The 19,817-nt window shown below is 54.1% G+C and overlaps 1 protein-coding gene across 4 annotated transcripts in view; it reads left to right on the top strand.

The window, feature by feature from the left end:
- LOC104680644 (myocyte-specific enhancer factor 2B-like) overlaps nt 1-19,041 on the top strand; it is a 42,984-nt gene extending 23,943 nt beyond the window's left edge. For 2 of the 4 annotated variants that reach the window (XM_030935611.1, XM_010386693.2), the window contains 8 exons: nt 13,891-13,969; nt 15,233-15,436; nt 16,792-16,926; nt 17,421-17,568; nt 17,739-17,872; nt 17,966-18,059; nt 18,236-18,347; nt 18,600-19,041. In XM_030935611.1, coding sequence (XP_030791471.1) covers nt 13,891-13,969; nt 15,233-15,436; nt 16,792-16,926; nt 17,421-17,568; nt 17,739-17,872; nt 17,966-18,059; nt 18,236-18,347; nt 18,600-18,825 — 1,132 coding nt within the window. In that variant the 3' untranslated portion in view covers nt 18,826-19,041. Of the gene's footprint in view, nt 1-6,435; nt 6,872-13,886; nt 13,970-15,232; nt 15,437-16,791; nt 16,927-17,420; nt 17,569-17,738; nt 17,873-17,965; nt 18,060-18,235; nt 18,348-18,599 lie in introns of those variants that run through there. The other 2 variants (XM_030935610.1, XM_030935612.1) reach the window with 2 other exon arrangements.
- Nucleotides 19,042-19,817: the final 776 nt, after the last annotated feature.

Below are 19,817 nucleotides of genomic sequence, written 5' to 3'. Positions count from 1 at the left end.
TCAAACCAGCCTGGGCAACCTAGTGAGACCCTGTCTCTACAAAAAATAAGATGTCAAAAAATCAAAAAATTAGCCACGTGGAGGGGCAGGCGCCTGCAGTCCCAGCTACTCGGGAGGCTGAGGCAAGAGATTGGCTCGAACCCGGGAGGCAGAAGTTGCAGTGAGCCCAGATTGTGCCATTAAACTCCAGTCTGGGTGACAGACCAAGACCCCATCTCAGAAAAAGAAAAAAGAAAAACAGAAAACTGAGTAAGTTGTTGGTGTTGCTTCTGTTTGTGAAGCAGTTGTTTGCTCACTGATGAAGGGTGACTGAGGGCCTTCTATGTACTAGGCGCTGGGGAGCCCGGTAGGACGAGATGCTCATCAAAGAAAGCAATAAGGAAACACACACCAAAAAATCTGATAGGGCTGGGTGCTGCAGAAAGAGTTGAATTTGGCCGGGCGTGGTGGCTTACACCTGTAATCCCAGCACTATGGGAGACCAAGGCAGGAGGATCACTTGAGGCCGGGAGTTCGAGACCAGCCTGGGCAACATGGGGAGACCCCAGCTCTACAAAAAATACAAAAATTAGCTAGGTGTGGCCTCGTACTACTCCCAGCTACTCCAGAGGCTGAGGTGGGATGATCACTTGAGTCCAGGAGGTCCAGGCTGCAGTGAGTTGAGACCACACCACTGCACTCCAGCCTGGGTGACAGAATGAGACCCTGCCTGAAAAATTTAAAATGAACATTAAAAAAAAAAAATGGTGCCTCCAGAAAGAGGGTTTTCTGCAGGTCTTTAGAGGACGTGGAGACACTCCTGGACTTGGGCAAACCTAGAAGGGTGTCCCGGGGTTGCACACAGTCCGGGCAAAGGGAGAGTGATGGGCAGGTAGGGGATCAGTTTGGGGCTGTTGTTGCAGACGCCCCCAAATGGGTAGAAGGTAGGCTGGGCGTCTGCTGGTAGACACCTTTTCAAGTGAGGGGAGAGGTGGGTGGGTACCTGGGGAGTTTGCATGGACCCCTTGTACACACAGGAAACCGAGGCTCAGAAAGCATCACGCAGTGGGCAAGTGGTGGGATCCTGGACTGACTAGCCCACAGCCCCAGCCCTGGCCTCTCTGTGCATGGCCAAAATGGGATCCTGGAGCAGAGCAGAGGGGGCGTCCCACAGGGGGTCCTACTCACCCTGGACTCCTGCCCCTCGAACAGGAGCTGTCCCTCCCAGGATCAGGCCCAGGGAGAGGTGGGAAGGAGGGTCTGAGGGCTCCCCACTGGGCCTCACTTTCCCCATGGATGCCAGAGGGACCTATGGAGAAAAGGACCCCCATGGGGCCTTCTCCAGCTGGAACATTCTAAGATTCCTGGATTCTAACACTACCCATTCAAATCTAGCCTCAGATGCCCCCAGCCTGCATTTCACCCCTGGTGGGTGGAGACCACCCTGCCTTGGGAAGGAAGCCTGCCTGTGTGGTGGCTCACACCTGTAATCCCAGCACTTTGGGAGGCTGAGGCAGGAGGATAGCTTGAGGCCGGAAGTTCAAGACCAGCCAGGGTGACAAAGTGAAACCCCTTCTCTACAAAAATTTTAAAAATTAGCCTGGCATAGTCTGTTTAAAAGTTAGGTGTGCGCTTGTAGCCCCAGCTACTGGGAAGGCTGAGGTGGGAGGAATGTTTAAGCCCAGGAAGTGGAGGCTTCAGTAGGCTATGATGGCGCCACTGCACTCCAGCCTGGGCAACAGAGTGAGACCCCATCTCAAAAAATAATAATAATTAAAAAGAAGAAACCCAGCCAGGTATGGTGGCCTGTAATCCCAGCACTTTGGGAGACTGAAGTAGCAGATCACACAAGGCCAGGAGTTCAAGACCAGCCTGGCCAACATGGTGAAACCCTGTCTGTACTAAAAATATAAAAATTAGCCGGGTATGGTAGCACATGGCTGTAATCCCAGCTACTGGGGAGGCTGAGGCAGGAGAATCGCTTGAACCTGGAAGGCAGAGGTTGCAGTGAGCGGAGAACATGCCACTGCACTCCAGCCTGGGTGACAAAGCGAGACTCTGTCTCACAAAATAACAAAAAAGAGGAAAGCCAGAGTGTGGGTGATACCACTGCAGGGATGGGGGGCCCTACCTGTGTAATGGGGGACCAGCATGGATTGGGGGAAGTCTGTATATGTTTTCTGGAAGAGTCTGCATGCGTCTGGTGGGGGTCTCCACATTGTTCAGGGGAAAGGGGTCTGTGTGTATTTGGGGGACTGGCATGTGTTTAGGGAGATCTGTATGTATCTGTGCATTTGGGGGACTGGTGCATGTTGGGGCATCTGGGTGTGTCTGAGTGTTTTCAGGTTCTGTCTATGCAGAGGGAACAGAATGTGTTTTGGGGACATGTGTTTGGAGAGCTGTGTGGGTTGGGGGTTTGGCGTACTGTGAACTACATGTATTTTGGGGACTTTCGCAGGAGGAATTCTTGTGTATTTGGGGTGTCTGTTATGTTTTGGGCATCTGTGGATTTTCCACGGCTCTGTTTGGGGGTCTCCATGTGTGGGGAATATTCCTACCTCCCATTATGCCCATACAAGGATGGAGTGACCCCCAACCCCATCCGCCCCTGTCCCCCAGCACTCCACCAGGAGCTTTCTGGGGCCCTCAATCTGAGCTGGGTTCCCCCAGGGTGGAGAGGTGACCCCAAGGCCTTCTGAGAGGCATCAGGGCCCAGCGACCACAAACCCTCCCCGCATCTATAAAGCACCTTACTATGAAGCCCCTCCCCTCAGTTCAGCCGGGTGGCTCCTGCTGCCCCCTGACTTTCCGGGGGGAGGAAACTGAGTTCCAGAGAAGCTCAGCAACGGGGGAGTCACTGCCCGAGCCCACCCTCTCCCCTGAGTCCCTGAGGGCAGGTGTGGGGCTCCAGGGACCGCTGTGAACTGAGCCAGACCACCAAGTCACCTACATGCCCCCCGACCCGGGCACCACCTCCCTAGGCCCCCAGGGGAGGAGGCGGGCCCAGGGCTCTGGCTGGGGAAGGAGGGTCGCCTGCAGCTGGGGTTGGAGCCGCTGGAGCCCCCAGGAGAGGGGAGGAGGGGTCCTGGCTTTCCAAGGGGCTCTTCCTGTCGCCCATAATGAGGTACTTGGGGAGCAGGTGATGAAACCACAGCCTGAGTTGCGTGAGGCGGGACGGCAGGCCTGATTCGCTGCAGGGCCCAGGAGCAGCGCCCCCTCCCCGCTTCATCGCCTCCCGCGGGCCCTCACCCCCACCCCCACCCAACCCACCTGCCTCTCACTTCTCCTTTTCCGGCCTGGGTTCCTCCGCCAAGCCGTGGCCTCCCTGCGGGCTCAGGGGTCTGGCAAAGTGACTCTGCAGCTCATCTCCCCAGTAAAGTCCCGCACGGGTGCCAAGAAAGGGAACTTGACTTGCTCCTAATCTTTTCTCTTAAACCCTTGCTGCAAAGCCTGTGAGGTTAGGATCCTGTGACCCATTTTACAGGGGAGGAAGCAGGTGACTGATGACAGTATTTCAAGGTGGTCTTGCAGGATGCTGCACTGACTCAGCACCCCTATTTCCAAGACCCGGACCTTCTTCCTTTTGGCTTCCCAGAAGCCAGAAGAAAAGTTCAGTAGAGGCCCCTGTGTGGTGGCTCACGCCTGTAATCCCAGCACTTTGGGAGGCCGAGGTGGGTGGATCACCTGAGGCCAAGAGTTCAAGACCAGCCTGACCAACATGCTGAAACCCCGTCTCTACCAAAAATATAAAAGATTAGCGGGGTGTGGTGGTGTGTGCCTGTAATCCCAGCTACTCGGGAGTCTGAGGCAGGAGAATCGCTTAAACCTGGGAAGCAGTGGTTGCAGGGAGCCGAGATCACGGCACTGCACTCCAACCTGGGCGATAGAGCAAGACTCAAAAAAAGCGAGTCTCAAAAAAAAAAAAGTTCAATAGACCCCTGCTCCCTACCCTCTCCCCAGCTGGTGGAAGAAGGATTCTCATCCCCGATTAACAGGTGAGAAAACTGAGTCCTACCATGTAGAGAGGCCAGAGGGGAAGGGTCAGCGGAGGGGTGAGATTCCCTCCAGCACTCCATCTCCATTACTGGGGGTCTAAGAGGCCTCGCCAGTCTGGGGAGATGATCATCTATGGCTTGAAGAACTTCAGGGTAATGTTTGTTGATTGACTTAGTGACCACAGATACTGCCAGAGAATTTCTGATGCTTCCGTACTCCTGAGCTTTTCTTTGTCCTCTCAATTCCCCCTAACCCCCACATTGCTCAGGCCTGGGATCACCAGGCTCCTCTTCTATCCCAGGTCACCAGCACATCCTGCCCCTTTGGTCACCAAATGAACAGTCCACTTCTGCCCAGGTGCCACCCCTGTCTCCATTCAAACTCCGTATTTCCCACTGGCTCAGCCTCTTCATGTCACCTCACTAGCCTGAACAGACACTGCTCCCCAAGGCAGCCATAAGCAGCAGGGAGCTTTTTTATTTTTAGAGACAGAGTCTCACTCTGTCACCCAGGCTGGAGTGCAGTGGCCCACTCATAGCTCACTGAAGCCTCTACCTCCTGGGCTCAAGTCATCCTCCCACCTCAGCCTCCCAAGTAGCTGGGACTGCAGGCAGACACCACCATGCCCGGCGAGATTTAAATTGTTATTTATTTGTGTATTTATTTATTTATGTATTTATTTATTTAAGGCTGTGCACTGTGGCTCTCGCCTGTAATCCCAGAACTTTGGGAGGCCAAGATTGGTGGATCACCTGAGGTCAGGAGTTCGAGACCAGCCTGGCCAACATGGTGAAACCCCATCTCTACTAAAAATACAGAAATTAGCTGGATGTAGTGGTGTGCACCTGTAATCCCAGCTACTCAGGAGGCTGAGGCAGGAGAATTGCTTGAACTAGTGAGGGGGAGGTTTCAGTTAGCTGAGATTGCACCACTGCACTCCAGCCTGGGTGACAAGAGCGCAACTCTGTCTCAAAAAAAAGAAAAGAAAATTTTTTTTAGAGTCAGAGTCTCACAATGTTGCCAGGGCTGGAGTTCAGTGGCGGGATCTCAGTTCACTGCAACCTCTGCCTCTCCTGCTCAAGTGATCCTCCCACTTCAGACTCCTGAGTAGCTGGGACTAAGGGGTGCACCACCACGCCTGGCTAAATTTTTTATTTTTATTTATTTATTTTTTGAGACAGGGTCTGGCTCTGTCGCCCAGGCTGGAGTGTAGTGGTGTGATCTTGGCTCACTGCAGCCTCCACTTCCTGGGCTCAACTGATTCTCCCACCTCAGCCTCCTGAGTAGCTGGGACCATAGGCATGCCACCACACCCAGCTGACTTTTTTTTTTTTCCTAGAGACAGGATTTTGCCATGTTGCCCAGGCTGGTCTTGAACTCCTGGGCTCTAGCGATCCTCCCACCTCAACCTCCCAAAGCACTGGGATTACAGGCGTGAGCCACTGCGCCTGGCCCTAATTTTTTCTTTTTTAGGGACAGGGGCAGGGTCTCACTGTGTTGCTCTGGCTGGAAGCTTTTTAAGAAATATTCCTTTTGGGCCAGGTGCCATGGCTCACGCCAGTAATCTCAGCACTTTGGGAGGCCGAGGTGGGCAGATCACCTGAGGCCAGGAGTTTAAGACCAGCCTGGCCAACATGGTGAAAACCCATCTCTAGTAAAAATGCAAAAATTAGCCAGGCACAGTGGCAGGCACCTGTAATCCCAGCTACTCGGGAGGCTGAAACAGGAGAATTGCTTGAACTCAGGAGGTGGAGGTTTCGGTGAGCTGAGATCATCCACTGCACTCCAGTCTGGGTGACAGAGCAAGACTCCACCTCAAAAAAAATAAAAATAAAAATAAAAAATAAAAAGAGAGAGAGAGAAATCTTCGTTTTGAAATAAATCACACGAAGAAAAATGCACAAATCAGTAGAGTTGAGCTCAACACATTTGCACAAACTGAACACATCTGTGTACCCAAACCTGGGATCCAGGAACAGGACTTCCCCAGCCCCTGGGACTTCCCCCTTGGGCCACTGCCTAATCACAGCTGCTGCCCAGGGTGACCGATGTGCTGTCTGATGTCCATCAGCCTCAGTAAGGGTTTTTTTTTTTTTTTTTTTTTTTTTTTTTTTTTTTGACGCGGAGTCTCGCTCTGTTGCCCAGGCTGGAGTACAATGGCACAATCTTGGCTCACTGCAACCTCCGCCTCCTGGGTTCAAGTGATTCTCCTGCCTCAGCCTCCCAAGTAGCTGGGATCACAGGCACATGCCACCACGCCCGGCTACTTTTTGTATTTTTAGTAGTGATGGGGTTTTGCCATGTTGGTCAGGCTGGTCTCAAACTCCTGACTTCAAGTGATCTGCCTGCCTCGGCCTCCCAAAGTGCTGGGATTATAGGCTGGAGCCACTGTGTCCAGTTGCATCAGTGAGTTTTGATTGTTCTGAAACTTCATGTAAATAAAATCACACAGTGCGTCCTCTCGGTGGATTGTCGAATTGGCCAATGGTCTCTGAGATTCATCCACATGGTTGTGTGTAGCAAGAGTGCACCCCTTTTCTGTGTTGTGCCATAACTGATCATAGAATCGACAGGAACGTGTTGACCAACTCTCCCATTAAGGGCTTCCGGGTTGATTCCAGTTTGAGGCAATGATGTACGAAGCGGCAGAAAACATTCTTGTCTGTATCTTCAGGTGCAACTTGGACCTATTTCTCTTGGGTCACAGGGTAGGCATCTGTTCAGATTTAGTAGATGCCAGAGAATTATCCAAGTGCTTGTGCCTTTTTCCTCTACCACCAGCAATGCATGAGAGCTGGAAGTGGAAAAGCTTGCAAGATCATTGCTCACTGTAATGTTGAACTCCTGGGCTCAAAGAATCCTCAAGCCTCAGGCTCCCACATAGCCAGGACTACAGGTGTGTGCCACGGCGTGCAGCTAATTTTCACTGTTTTTGTAGAGTTTCTCGCTATGTTGCCCAGGCTGGTCTCCAATTTCTGGCCTCAAGCAATCCTCCCACCTCAGCCTCTCAAGTAACTGGAAGTATCTGAACTGGAAGTATCTGGGAGTAGCCAGGAGTTTGAGACCAGCCTGGGCAACATAGCAAATCCCCGTCTCTACAAAAAGTTTTAAAAAATTTGCTGGGTGTGGTGACACTTAGCTGTAATCCCAGCTACTCGGGATGCTGGGGCTGGAGGATCACTTGAGCCCAGGAGTTCAAGGCTACAGTGAGCTATAATTGCACCACTGAACTCCAGCCTGGGCAACAGAGGAAGACCCCATCTCAAAAACAAAAAAAAAATGACTTGGCTGGATCTCATCTATTTCAAAGATCTAAGTTCATTGAAATAACACTGCACTTTCCTGTTGTGTGAGATTTGAGAAAATAGCTGTAAAACCACCTGGGCCTGTTGCCTTTAAACATGTTTTTTAGTTATTGTTTTAATTTTGAAATTATTATTATTTTTTAGAGACAGAGTCTCACTCTGTTGCCCTGGCTGGAGTGTAGTGGCTCAAAGCTCACTGCAGCCTTGAACTCTATTGCCTTTAAAAAAAATTTTTTTTTTTTTTTAGAGATAGGGGTCTTGCTATGTTGCCTAGGCTGGTCTTGAACTGCTGGGCTCAAGCAATCCTCCCACCTTGGCCTCCCAAAGTGCTGGGATTACAAGTGTGAACCATTGTGCCCAGCCCACTTTATTACTTTTTTAATGCTAGGTCCTGAGTCACCTTTCTAATCTTCTATGGTTGTTGGGTCTACTTAAGCTTTCTACTTCTTCTGAGGTCAGTTCTTGGCTCAGTGACTTGCACAGGTTGATGCTTAATAAATGCTAAGTATAAGGGTGCAACAAAAGGGGTAGGAAGGTGCTGGACTCTTAGCTTCAAATGCCCACCTCCCTCCCCTTCTGCTCAGGATCCCACTCAGCCTCTGCATCTACCTCCAACTACATGCCTCCTCCCCCAGGAAGCTCTCCTGGGTTTCTTCTCCTGTTCTTTCTTCCCTGCTCCATTCCTTGGTCAATAGGTCCACCTCTCTGCCTCTGTGCTGGGCAGATGTCACAGCTCTCTGATTTCTGGCTGGACAAAGCAGGGAGGGTATGTGTGTGCGGAAGAGGCCTCCCCAAACCTCAGCTTCCCCCCTCGTGCCTGGCACATTCAGCCTGTGCCGCCACCTCCCCCAGCAGTTCCGATCACACCAACATCTGGAGAATGGGCCACCAGGGTCTGTCTGCGGCTCTGGGCAGGGATTTGCATGTGACTACAAATATACATGCACACTCTGGCCTGCCGCCTCCGCATTCTTTGCCTGGCCCTTCACACCTGGGCCCGAGACAGGTCAACGCTGAGTGGCTGGATTTGCATGCGCGTGTATTTCTGGGCAGGGTATCAGCTGGGGCAGTCTGAGAGGAAGTTGTTGAGGGAAGCTGTAGGGTTGTGGAGGAGGTCAGTGACATCTCTCTTGATCTACTCTGCTCACCAAACCTTACTGTCCATTCCTGGTCCTGATCCAGAGAGGCTTTTAGTCTGGAGGAGACAAATCTGGATATATATACCCTCAATGCCATGGAATCTGAACTGGAGGAGGATGGTGACTGTGGGAGACCAGAAGAATGGCAGGGAGGACTTCCTAGAAGAATGGGTTTTTTGAACTGGGTTTTAACATTTGAATAGGAGTTGGCTTGGTGAAAAAGGGGAAAGGCTCTTTCTAGTCAAGAGATATTTATTGAATATTGCTAGGCAACATAGCAAGACCCCTATCTCTAAAAAAAAAAAAGAAATTTTTTTTAAAGGCAATAGAGTTCAAGGCTGCAGTGAGCTTTGAGCCACTGCACTCCAGCCAGGGCAACAGAGAGAAGCAGGCAAGAGCTGATTTGGGAAGAGGACTTGAATGCCAGGCTAGGTGCTGGAACTTTCTCATAAGGGCAGTGGGGAGCCATGGAGAGTGTGTGAGCAGGAGAGGACCATGCTCAGAGCTGTGTGTTGGGTAGATTCCCTCAGGGGCTAGAGTGGAGGATGGCTTTGGTTCCATGTCACTGGGGTTCAGGAGAGTGAAAATCCTGCGTGCGTTCATCTGCACCTGTCAGGCCTGGCTCCAGAGCTGGTGTAGGGCCTGCTGGCTTCTGGAGGACTAAAGCACCCTGGAGTACAGTGACTTAAAGTGCAAGGCACAGGCCCAGCATAGAGGGGGCCCTACCCCCAGTCTTTGTCCAGACAGACACAGCCCTTGCCTCCTCTCCAGCTGCCCATCATCTCCATCCTGGCCTCCAACGGACCTGCTCCCCATGGAAACCATGAGCTGAGTCTTAAAATAATAAACCAAGCCCATCCCTTCTCTGCTTAAAACCTTCTCATAGGCCGGGCGCGGTGGCTCACGCCTGTAATCCCAGCACTTTGGGAGGCCAAGACGGGCAGATCATGAGGTCAGGAGATCGAGACCATCCTGGCTAATACGGGGAAACCCCGTCTCTACTAAAAAATACAAAAAACTAGCTGGGTGTGGTGGCGGGCACCTGTAGTCCCAGCTACTCGGAGGCTGAGGCAGGAGAATGGCTTAAACCCAGGAGGCGGAGCTTGCAGTGAGCTGAGATCGGGCCACTGCACTCCAGCCTGGGCGACAGAGCAAGACTCCGTCTCAAAAAAAAAAAACTTCTCATAGTGGCTCACGCCTGGAATCCCAGCACTTTGGGAGGCTGAGGCCAGTGGATCCCTTGAGGTCAGGAGTTCAAGACCAGCCTGGCCAACTTGGCAAAACTCTGTCTCTACTAAAAATACAAAAATTATGCCAGGTGCAGTGGCTCACGCCTGTAATCCCAGCACTTTGGGAGGCTGAGGTGGGTGGATCACAAGGTCAGGAGATCGAGACCATCCTGGCTAACACTGGTGAAACCCCGTCTCTACTAAAAATACAAAAAAAAAAAAAAAAAATTAGCCGGGCGTGGTGGCGGGCGCCTGTGGTCCCAGCTACTCAGGAGGCTGAGGCAGAAGAATGGCGTGAACCCAGGAGGCGGAGCTTGCAGTGAGCCGAGATCACGCCACTGCACTCCAGCCTGGGTGAGAGCAAGACTCCGTCTCAAAACAAAACAAAACAAAACAAAAAAACAAAAATTAGCCAGGCTTGGTGGTGCACGCCTGTAATCTCAGCTACTTGGGAGGCTGAAGCAGGAGACTCGCTTGAACCTGGGAGGTGAAGATTGCGCCACTGCACTCCAGCTGGCATGACAGAGCAAGGCTGTCTCAAAAAATAAAATAAAAGGCTGGGCGCGGTGGCTCATGCCTGTAATCCCAGCACTTTGGGAGGCCGAGGCAGGCGGATTATGAGGTCAGGAGTTTGAGACTAGCCTGACCAATACGGTGAAACACCGTCTCTACTACAACTACAAAAATTTGCCGGGCGTGGTGGCACATGCCTGTAGTCCCAGCTACTTGGGAGGCTGAGGCAAAAGAATCATTTGAACCAGGGAGGTGGAGGTTGCAGTGAGTTGAGATCACGCCACCGCACTTCAGCCTGGGTGACAGAGCGAGACTCCATCTCAAAAATATATATCTATTAAAAATAAAAAATAAAATAAAATAGGAAATAAAATAAAATATATGCTCTCATAGCTCCACATCACTCTTAGACCAAAATCCACAGCCCTCATCCAGCTCAGAAGGCCCACAGTGGGCCACGTACAGTGGCTCACACCTGGAATCCCGGCCCTTTGGGAGATTGAGGCAGGAGGATCACTTCAAGCCAGGGGTTTGAGACCAACCTAGACAACATAGTCAGACTCCATCTCTGCAAAAATAAAACAAAAATTAGCAGGGAGTGGTGGCACTCACCTGTAGTCCCAGCTATTCAGAAGACCGAGGTGGGAGGATTATTTGAGCCTGGGAGGTCAAGTCTGCAGTGAGCTGAGATTGCACCACCGCACTCCAGCCTGGGCAACAGAGCAAGACTCTGTCTCAAAAAAATAAATCAATATGTAATCTCGCCGGGCGCGGTGGCTCAAGCCTGTAATCCCAGCACTTTGGGAGGCCGAGACGGGTGGATCACGAGGGCAGGAGATCGAGACCATCCTGGCTAACACCGTGAAACCCCGTCTCTACTAAAAAATACAAAAAACTAGCCGGGCGAGGTGGCGGGCGCCTATAGTCCCAGCTACTCGGGAGGCTGAGGCAGGAGAATGGCATAAACCTGGGAGGCAGAGCTTGCAGTGAGCTGAGATCCGGCCTAATCTCAGCACTTTAGGAGGCCAAGGCAGACAGATCACTTGAGGCCAGGAGTTCGAGACCAGCCTGGCCAACATGGTGAAACCCATCTCTACTAAAAATACAAAAATTAGCAGAGTGTGGTGGTGCATGCCCGTAATCACAGCTACTCGGAAGGCTGAAATGGGAGAATCACTTGAACCCAGGCGAATCACTTGAACCCTCCAACCTCATAGCTGTTTCTTGTCCCTCCTCAGGGCCCTGGTTCCTTCTGCCTGCTGTTCCTTCTGCCTGGAACTCACTTCCTGTCTCAGCTCTGAGGGTCTCAGTGCAGACAGAGACTTCCCAGTTCTCCCCCATCACATGACCTCTGCCCTAGCCGTGGTGTCTATGTCTAAAACGGGGACAGATGGAGTGAGAAGGGGCTCGAGTCAGGTCTTCCATGCTTAAGAGACTCAGGCCTAAGCCCCAGCCCTGCCACTGCTCTCATGGGACCCCGGGCATCAGGGGCATTTCCGGAGTCATCTTGGCACTGGGACCTCTGGACCAAGGCCCCCCTCCACCCTCCAGGGACCCATCAGGGTGGGGGCAACACATCCCAGCCGTGGGAACAGTCCCGATTCCGGCTGGGGATTAAAATTAGCCCTGGAGGTTAAATTTAGCAAGTTAAGCCGGAGCTGAGGGTCTGGGACCAACAGCCTGAGCTCTACATAGTTGTGGGGGCTCAGAGACCCAGCCCAGAGAGGGCAGAGGGTGTGCCTGGGGTCACACAGCATGCCATATATGCCAGTCGAGGTGTCTGACACTTCTGGGCCCTGGGATAATGGAGGGCCTTGCCCAGACTGCTTGGGCAGGGGTCTGGGAAGCCCCTGTGACCACTCCCAGAGAACAATCTGGATTTCTTTCTTTCCTTCTTTTTTTTTTTTTTTGAGACTGAGTCTCACTTTGTTGCCAAGGCTGTCAAAGTCTCGGGATCTCGGCTCACTGCAACCTCTGCCTCCCAGGTTCAAGGGATTCTCCTGACTCGGCATCCTGAGTAGCTGGGTCTACAGGCGCCTACCACTATGCCTGGTTAATTTTTGTATTTTTAGTAGAGATGGGGTTTCGCCATGTTGGCCAGGCTGGTCTCAAACGCCTGACCTCATGATCCACCCACTTCAGCCTCCCAAAATACTGGGTGGCATGAGCCACCGCGCCCAGCCGGATTTCTTTTTCTTTTTAAGACAGAGTCTTGCTCTGTCACCCAGGCTGGGGTCCAGCGGCACTCCTGCCGCAGCCCCCCAAGTGGCTGGGACTACAGGCGTGCACCACGACACCTGGTTAATTTTTGAATTTTTAATAGAGACAAGGTAGGTTGGATGCAGTGGTAATCCCACCACCTTGGGAGGCCAAGATGGGTGGATCATGAGGTCAGGAGTTTGAGACCAGCCTGACCAACATGGTGAAAACCCGTCTCTACTAAAAATACAAAAATTAGCTGGGCATAGTGGAGGGTGCCTGTAATCCCAGCTACTCGGGAGGCTGAGGCAGGAAAATTGCTTGAACTTGGGAGGCGGAGGTTTTAGTGAGCCGAGATTGTGCCATTGCACTTCAGCCTGGGCAATAAGAGTGAAACTCATCCGGAAAAAAAAAAAAAAAAAAAAAATAGAGATGGGGTTTTGGCATGTTGGCCAGGCTGGTCTTGAACTCCTGATCTCAAGTGATCTGCCTGCCTGGGCCTGCCAAAGTGCTGGGATTACAGGCGTGAGCCACTGTGCGTGGCCTGATCTGGATTTCTTGATAACTTGTTGCCAAGCCTGGTGGTGGGTGCTCAGCATTTCATACCAGCCCATTCACAGAAGAGCAAACTAAGGCCTGGGGAAAGGGCCTTCTGTGCTGAGGGCTGCCCTGAGGGTCAGAAGGAAGGCCAGGCCCGAGCACAGGTCCGCGTGACCCTGGAGAGGCCCCTTGCCTGAAGCCTCAATCACCTGTGACATGGTAGAGGCTGGGGGGTGGAGTGTGGTCACACAGTTGGCGGAGCGGGGACGTCCCCTGGGGTGTCAGGGGATGTCTGTACAGCGGGCGGTGGCTGCAGGACAGGCCACGTGATTTGATTGTTCCCAGGAACCTCGCGTGGGGGTCTCTGGGGAAGGCCTGGACCCCAACATAGTCCAGCAGTCTCCTCCTTCTGGGACCCCTACCAGGGGAATCTCACATCTCCTTGAGTGGGGTACAGGATTTCTTCCAAGTCACCAAGTGGATGCCAGGCCCACACCCTGGCCCAAGGACTCCGAGCTGGAGGCCTTTCCAGAGTGTGCCTGCATCCTCCTGCTAGAGCAGCCTCAACCTCCCCAGCTCAAGTGATCCTCCTACTTCAGCCACCAGAGTAGCTGGGACTGCAGACGTGTGCCACCATGCCTGGCTAATTTTTGCATTTTTTGTAGAGCCAGGGTTTCAACATGTTGCCCCGGCTGGCCTCAAACTCCTGGTCTCAAGTGATCCTCCCGCCTTGGCCTCCCAAAGTGCTAGGAATCACAGGCGTGAGCCACCATGCCCCATTTGGTCTAAACATGTTTATTGAGCCTCTACTGCATCCTCAGGCTGGCCGGGGGCGGAGTCTGCGACAGTGACCCAGCCTGCCTTGATTTTCCCCATCATCTTCCCCTCAGTGACTGGCAGGGGCAGGTAGAGGAGAGGCGTGAGGCTGGGGTACCCCTCCCCACTCTCCACCCACTCACTCTGTCCTCTCCCTCTTCTCCTCCTAGACAGAGATCGCTCCACTCAGCCTGGGACGATGGGGAGGAAAAAAATCCAGATCTCCCGTATCCTGGACCAAAGGAATCGGCAGGTGAGTTCCACCGGGTGGAACAGTGGTTGGGAAAGACATTCCTAGCAGGGGGCATGCCCTAGGCAAGGGGCTGACCTGACCAATTGAACTGCAGGGGAATGAGGAGGCATGAGGAGTCCTGATGCCGTGTCAGCATTTCTTTCTTTTCTTTTCTTTTCTTTTTTTTTTTTTTTGAGATGAAGTCTCACTCTATTCCCCAGGCTGGAGTGCTATGGTGCGATCTCAGCTCACTGCAACCTCTGCCTCCCAGGTTCAAACGATTCTCCTTCCTCAGCCTCCTGAGTAGCTGGGATTACAGGCATGCACCACCACGCCTAGCTAATTTTGCATTTTTAGTAGAGATGGGGTTTCACCATGTGGGCTACGGTAGTCTTGAACTCCTGACCTCGTGATCCGCCGGCCTCGTCCTCCCAAAGTGTTGGGATTACAGGCATGAGCCACTGTGCCCAGCTTGTCAGTGTTTCTTGTTTCTCCTCCCTCCCTTCTTCCCTCTCTCCATCCCTCTCTGCCTCCTTCCCTCCCTCCCTCCTTCCCTCCCTCCTTCCCTCCTTCTCCTTCCCTCTCTCTTTCCGTCCTTCCTTCCTTCCTTCCTTTTTTTTTTTTGAGACAGAGTTCACTTTGTCACCCAGGCTGGAGTGCGTGGAGCGATCTCAGCTCACTACAAGCTCCGCCTCCCGAGTTCAAGTGATTCTCCTGCCTCAGCCTTCCGAATAGCTGGGATTACAGGCGACCGCCACCACACCCGGCTAGGCTAATTTTGGTAGTTTTAGTAGAGTCGGGGTCTCATCATGTTGCCCAAGCTAGCCTCGAACTCCTGACCTCAATCAATCCTCCTGCCTCGGCCTCCCAAAGTGCTGGGACGTCAGGCTGAGCCACCGTGCCTGGCCTGCTCATTTTCATGATCATTTATTCATTTATTCTCACTGATGGCTGGAACCCCAGCCACAGGGGAGATGGAGCTCGACACAGCCACATCCAATTCAGAGGGCCAGAACAGAGGGAGGCCCAGAACTGGGAAAGCCCAGAGGGTGCATGTGGGCTCTGCTTGGGAACCCAAGGCACACTTCTCAAAGGGCAGGAGACATTTGGGTTGGGTTTTGAAGCTCCAGTAGGAGTTTGCTAGGTTGTGACATGAGAATTACCAGCGCAGCCAGAAAGAATCCTGAGGTATGTTCGAGGAAGAGTTAGGCCCTGCCACTTCCCCCACACCACCCCACATTCGTCTCTTCTTCTCTCCCCTACCCCTGCGGGTCCTGGGTCCAGGTAACGTTCACCAAGCGGAAGTTCGGGCTGATGAAGAAGGCCTATGAGCTGAGCGTGCTCTGCGACTGTGAGATAGCCCTCATCATCTTCAACAGCGCCAACCGCCTCTTCCAGTATGCCAGCACGGACATGGACCGCGTGCTGCTGAAGTACACGGAGTACAGCGAGCCCCACGAGAGCCGCACCAACACTGATATCCTCGAGGTACCCCAGGTCCTCCTCCCCAGCCCCACCAGGTCCCATGCACACTGCTTTCTCAGAGCCCAGGGACTCTCGGTTTGCACAAAAGATGAGCGTCTTCATCTGGCTTTGCAGACTGATGTCCTTTATTTCTGCTGTCCCTAGAGTCGGGGGACCCTTCTAGGGACAGCAGAAATAAAGCACATCTGGCAGGTCGCGGTGGCTCACACCTGCAATCTCAGCACTTTTGGAGACTGAGGCAGGGGGATCACTTAAGTTAGGGATTCTAGACCAGCCTGGCCAACATGGCATAACCCAGTCTCTACTAAAAACACAAAAATTAGCCGGGCGTGGTGGCTCATGCCTCTAATCCAAGCTACTTGGGAGGCTGAAGTAGGAGAATTGCTTGAACCCGGGAGGCGGAGGTTGCAGTGAGCCCAGATCGCGCCATTTCACTCCAGCCTGGGCAACAGAGCAAGACTCTGTCTCAAAAAAATAAGTAAATAAAATAACAAATAAATAAATAAAAAAGACAGAGGGGTCTTCACTGGGATGGGAAGCTAAAGCCTAAGGGCTGCAGAGAGCAGCGGGCTAGGACTAGGCCTAGGAGTCCCAGTGTTTCGGAAGTGTGGGGCAGAAGTTGGCAAAGAAGAGGTTGGGGTCCAGGAGCATGTGGTTCTATGGTCGCAGGAGAAGGCAGCTCAGTAAATCTGCTGGCGTTTCTTAAGCAGCTTTTTTTGTTTTTTTGAGACCGAGTCTTGCTTTGTCGCCCACTCTGCAATGCAGTGGCACAATCTCAGCTCACCACAACCTCTGCCTCTCAGATTCAAGTATTCTCCTGCCTCAGCCTCCCGAATAGCTCTGACCACAGGCATACGCCACGATGCCTGGCTAATTTGTATATTTTTAGTAGAGATGGAGGTCTTACCACGTTGGCCAGGCTAGTCTCAAACTCCTGACCTCAAGTGAATCTGCCTGCCTCGGCCTCCCAAAGTGCTGGGATTATAGGCGTGAGCCACTGCGCCCAGCCTCTTAAGCAGCTTTTGATGCCAGGCTATGAGGCTGCAAGTAGGGACAGAATGGAGGTCCTGGAGTCATGTCAGGAGCAGCATTAGGACAGTGCCAACAGGCCTGCATGAATCTCAGCTCCTGCTATGTTGATCTAGGCAGGACCTTGGACTCTCTGGTCCCAGGGAAGGAAATTGCTAGATGGTATCTCACTGGGGTTTGGTCAGTGGGGTTTGGCTAGAGCAGGCCATGCCTACATTCCTCCCCACTCATGGAGCTGGATGGGGATAGTCTCTCCCCTCTCCCATAGAACTGGGTTCCCTGGCTAGGGTAGGGGTAAGCGTCTACCCTGTTGTCTCCTATCCCCATAGACGCTGAAGCGGAGGGGCATTGGCCTCGATGGGCCAGAACTGGAGCCAGATGAAGGGCCTGAGGAGCCAGGAGAGAAGTTTCGGAGGCTGGGAGGCGAAGGGGGTGATCCAGCCTTGCCCCGACCCCGGCTGTATGTAAGTGACTCCCTAGCTCTGTGAATGAGGCATTCCTCCTACTTCCTAGGCCCAAGTTGTTCAGGCTGGTACTGAGAGAGGGGCTTAGAGCCAGGGATCCTGGAGTTTGGAGGCAGGCCTCCACCTGGTAGGGCAGGAAAGGCTTCTTTGAGAAGTGGGCACCATACCTGGGGCTTTGAAGGATGAATAAGAGTTCAACAGGTGAACAGTTCCTTCCTTCATTTCATCTTTGATTCATCAAACACTCTGTGCAGCCCCCTCAGTGCCAACTGTACACTAAGTGACAGGCCTTGGCTCTGAACCTACCTTTCAAGGACAGGCAGAGTCAGACAGGAGCTCCCCCAGCCTGTGGGGTTAGAGCAGGTAGGGAGCCTGGTGGGAGGTGCAGCAAAGGCTTCCTGAAGGTAGAGCTGGGCCCCTGAACTCATCAGGATTTTCTCCCTTGGACCCCATCTGGCCTGGGGTCCTCTGACCCATCCCCTCTCTACCCAAAGCCTGCAGCTCCTGCTATGCCCAGCCCAGACATGGTGTACGGGGCCCTGCCGCCACCAAGCTGTGACCCCAGTGGGCTTGGGGAGGCACTGCCCGCCCAGAGCCGCCCATCTCCCTTCCGACCAGCAGCCCCCAAAGCTGGGCCCCCAGGTGAGCATGGGACAGTGGGGTGGGGTGGGGTCCTGGGGGGCTGTTTGGGTGCATCTTGGCTCTGGCACTGCCGGGCTGTGTGCATCACCTCTAAACCTCAGACTTCATTAGTTGACATGGCCCGCCTGTCCTCTCTCTCTGGGGTCTCTCTGGGGTCTCCTCTTCCCCAGGCCTGGTGCACCCTCTCTTCTCACCAAGCCACCTCACGAGCAAGACACCACCCCCACTGTACCTGCCGACGGAAGGGCGGAGGCCAGACCTACCTGGTGGCCTGGCTGGGCCCCGAGGGGGACTAAACACCTCCGTGAGTGAGGGGAGGGTATGGTGGGGCTGATGAGGGCAGACAGAGCGGCCTAGGTGTGGGCCTCAGTTTCCCCTTCACCCTCTCTCCGCACAGAGAAGCCTCTACAGTGGCCTGCAGAGCCCCTGCTCCACTGCAACCCCTGGACCCCCGCTGGGGAGCTTCCCCTTCCTCCCCGCAGGCCCCGCAGGTACACCCCCTAACCCGCCCCGCCCCGCCCCGCCTGGGAAGCGTCCGCACTCCTGCCCTCTGGGGGGAGTTCCACATTCTCCCACCCACCAGAACTCAAAACTCACTGGGGGTGGTCAGGTTTGCAAAAGGCTTAAGGAGAGGTCCAGGCCTCAGCCCCCAATTCCTGCCCACCAGAATATGGCCTGGGAGACCCTCCACCGCCCCCTGGCTTGTTGCAGCCCCCAACCCTGGCCCCCTGGCAGCCCTCGAGAGGTGATGGGCCCCCCGCCGTGCCCTCCCAGCCCAGGTAAGTGCTCTATGGTCCCAGCTCGAGGCCTGGTCCTCCAAAGCCCCTGCCGCTGCTGACCTCTGGTGGCCATCCATGGTACTGCGCACACTTCCGGTGCGGGTGGGCAGTTATTTTGAGGCCCCAAGAGGGACCGCCACCCCCTCCTTTCCCAAGGTCCTCTTGCCAAGCCTTTGCCCACGCTGTGCCATCCCCTGGTTTCCTTCCCTTCCTCGCTGAGCTCACGGCCTCCCTCTCTCTTTCCCCCTGCAGTGGGGGCCGAAGCTTGGGCGAGGAGGGCCCCCCAACCCGCGGCGCCTCCCCGCCGACACCCCCAGTCAGCATCAAGTCCGAGCGCCTCTCTCCGGCCCCCGGGGGCCCCGGCGACTTTCCTAAGACCTTCCCCTACCCCTTGCTCCTCGCCCGGTCCCTGGCAGAGCCTCTGCGGCCCGGGCCCGCCCTGCGCCGGCTGCCCTTGGCCGACGGCTGGCCCCGGTAGGAGACCCCTGGTGGCACAGGCCCAGGGTTCTCGCCGGGCACGGCGAGGGCACGTGGGGACCCCACCTCCCTCCAGGCCTCTTCAGAGAAGACTCGACAGTGACGGCCCCCTCCGCGGTGGGGGCTTGGACTCAATCCACCCTGGGGGGACTCCTTTCCTTCTTCCTCTTTGTGTGTATACCTAAAAATAAAACGCGCGTGGCGTCCGTGGACCAGACTGACTGTGGCTGCTCAGAACTTGCCTCATTCTTGCCTAGTCTTGGCTTGGGGTGCCCCCTCCAGAAGCCGACCTGAGATGAGAACTCAAGAGCCCGTGGGGTGTCCGGGAGGGCTGCCAGGTGCAGGGGTGGGGAGGCAAGGCGGGAGGAGCCCTGCAGGGGACGCCCACCAGCAGCGGGTGCTTAGCCCGCGGGGGCTTCTGAGGACAGCATAGAGTGATTGTGCACCTAGAATGGCCCCACTCCAGGGGTGAGGGCCCCGGCTATTTCCTCTCCAGGGCCAACGGCCAGGGCTGCTCCTGGCGCTGTGGGTCATGGGCTCAGGGGCAAGCCCCTACGGCTGGGTTGTATGGCTCCAAAAGCAGCAGCTGGGAATCCTGAATGTCGGGTTCCCAGGGCACTGGGAGCACCCCTGAACTGCTCCTCTTCTTATTTTTATTTTATTATTTTAATTTTATTTTATTTGAGACAGGGGCTCCCCGTATCACCCAGGCTGGGTTGCAGTGGTGCGATCTCGGCTCACTGCAACCTCCGCCTCCCGGGTTCAAGGGATTCTCCCGCCTCAGCCTCCGGAGTAGCTGGGACTACAAGCGCCTACTACCATGCTAAGTTTTGTATTTTTAGTAGAGACAGGTTTCACCATGTTGGTCAGGCTGGTCTCGAATTCCTGACCTGAGGTGGTCCGCCTGCCTCGGCCTTTCAAAGTGCTGGGATTATAGGCATGAGCCACCCAGCCCTGCCAACTGCTCATCTTTTTTTTTTTTTTTTTTTTTTT

Source organism: Rhinopithecus roxellana, chromosome 8 (assembly GCF_007565055.1).
Source record: "Rhinopithecus roxellana isolate Shanxi Qingling chromosome 8, ASM756505v1, whole genome shotgun sequence".
Taxonomy (NCBI): Eukaryota; Metazoa; Chordata; class Mammalia; order Primates; family Cercopithecidae; genus Rhinopithecus; species Rhinopithecus roxellana.
Note: the sequence above shows the minus strand (reverse complement) of the source record. Positions and strands in the feature narration are given on the sequence as shown.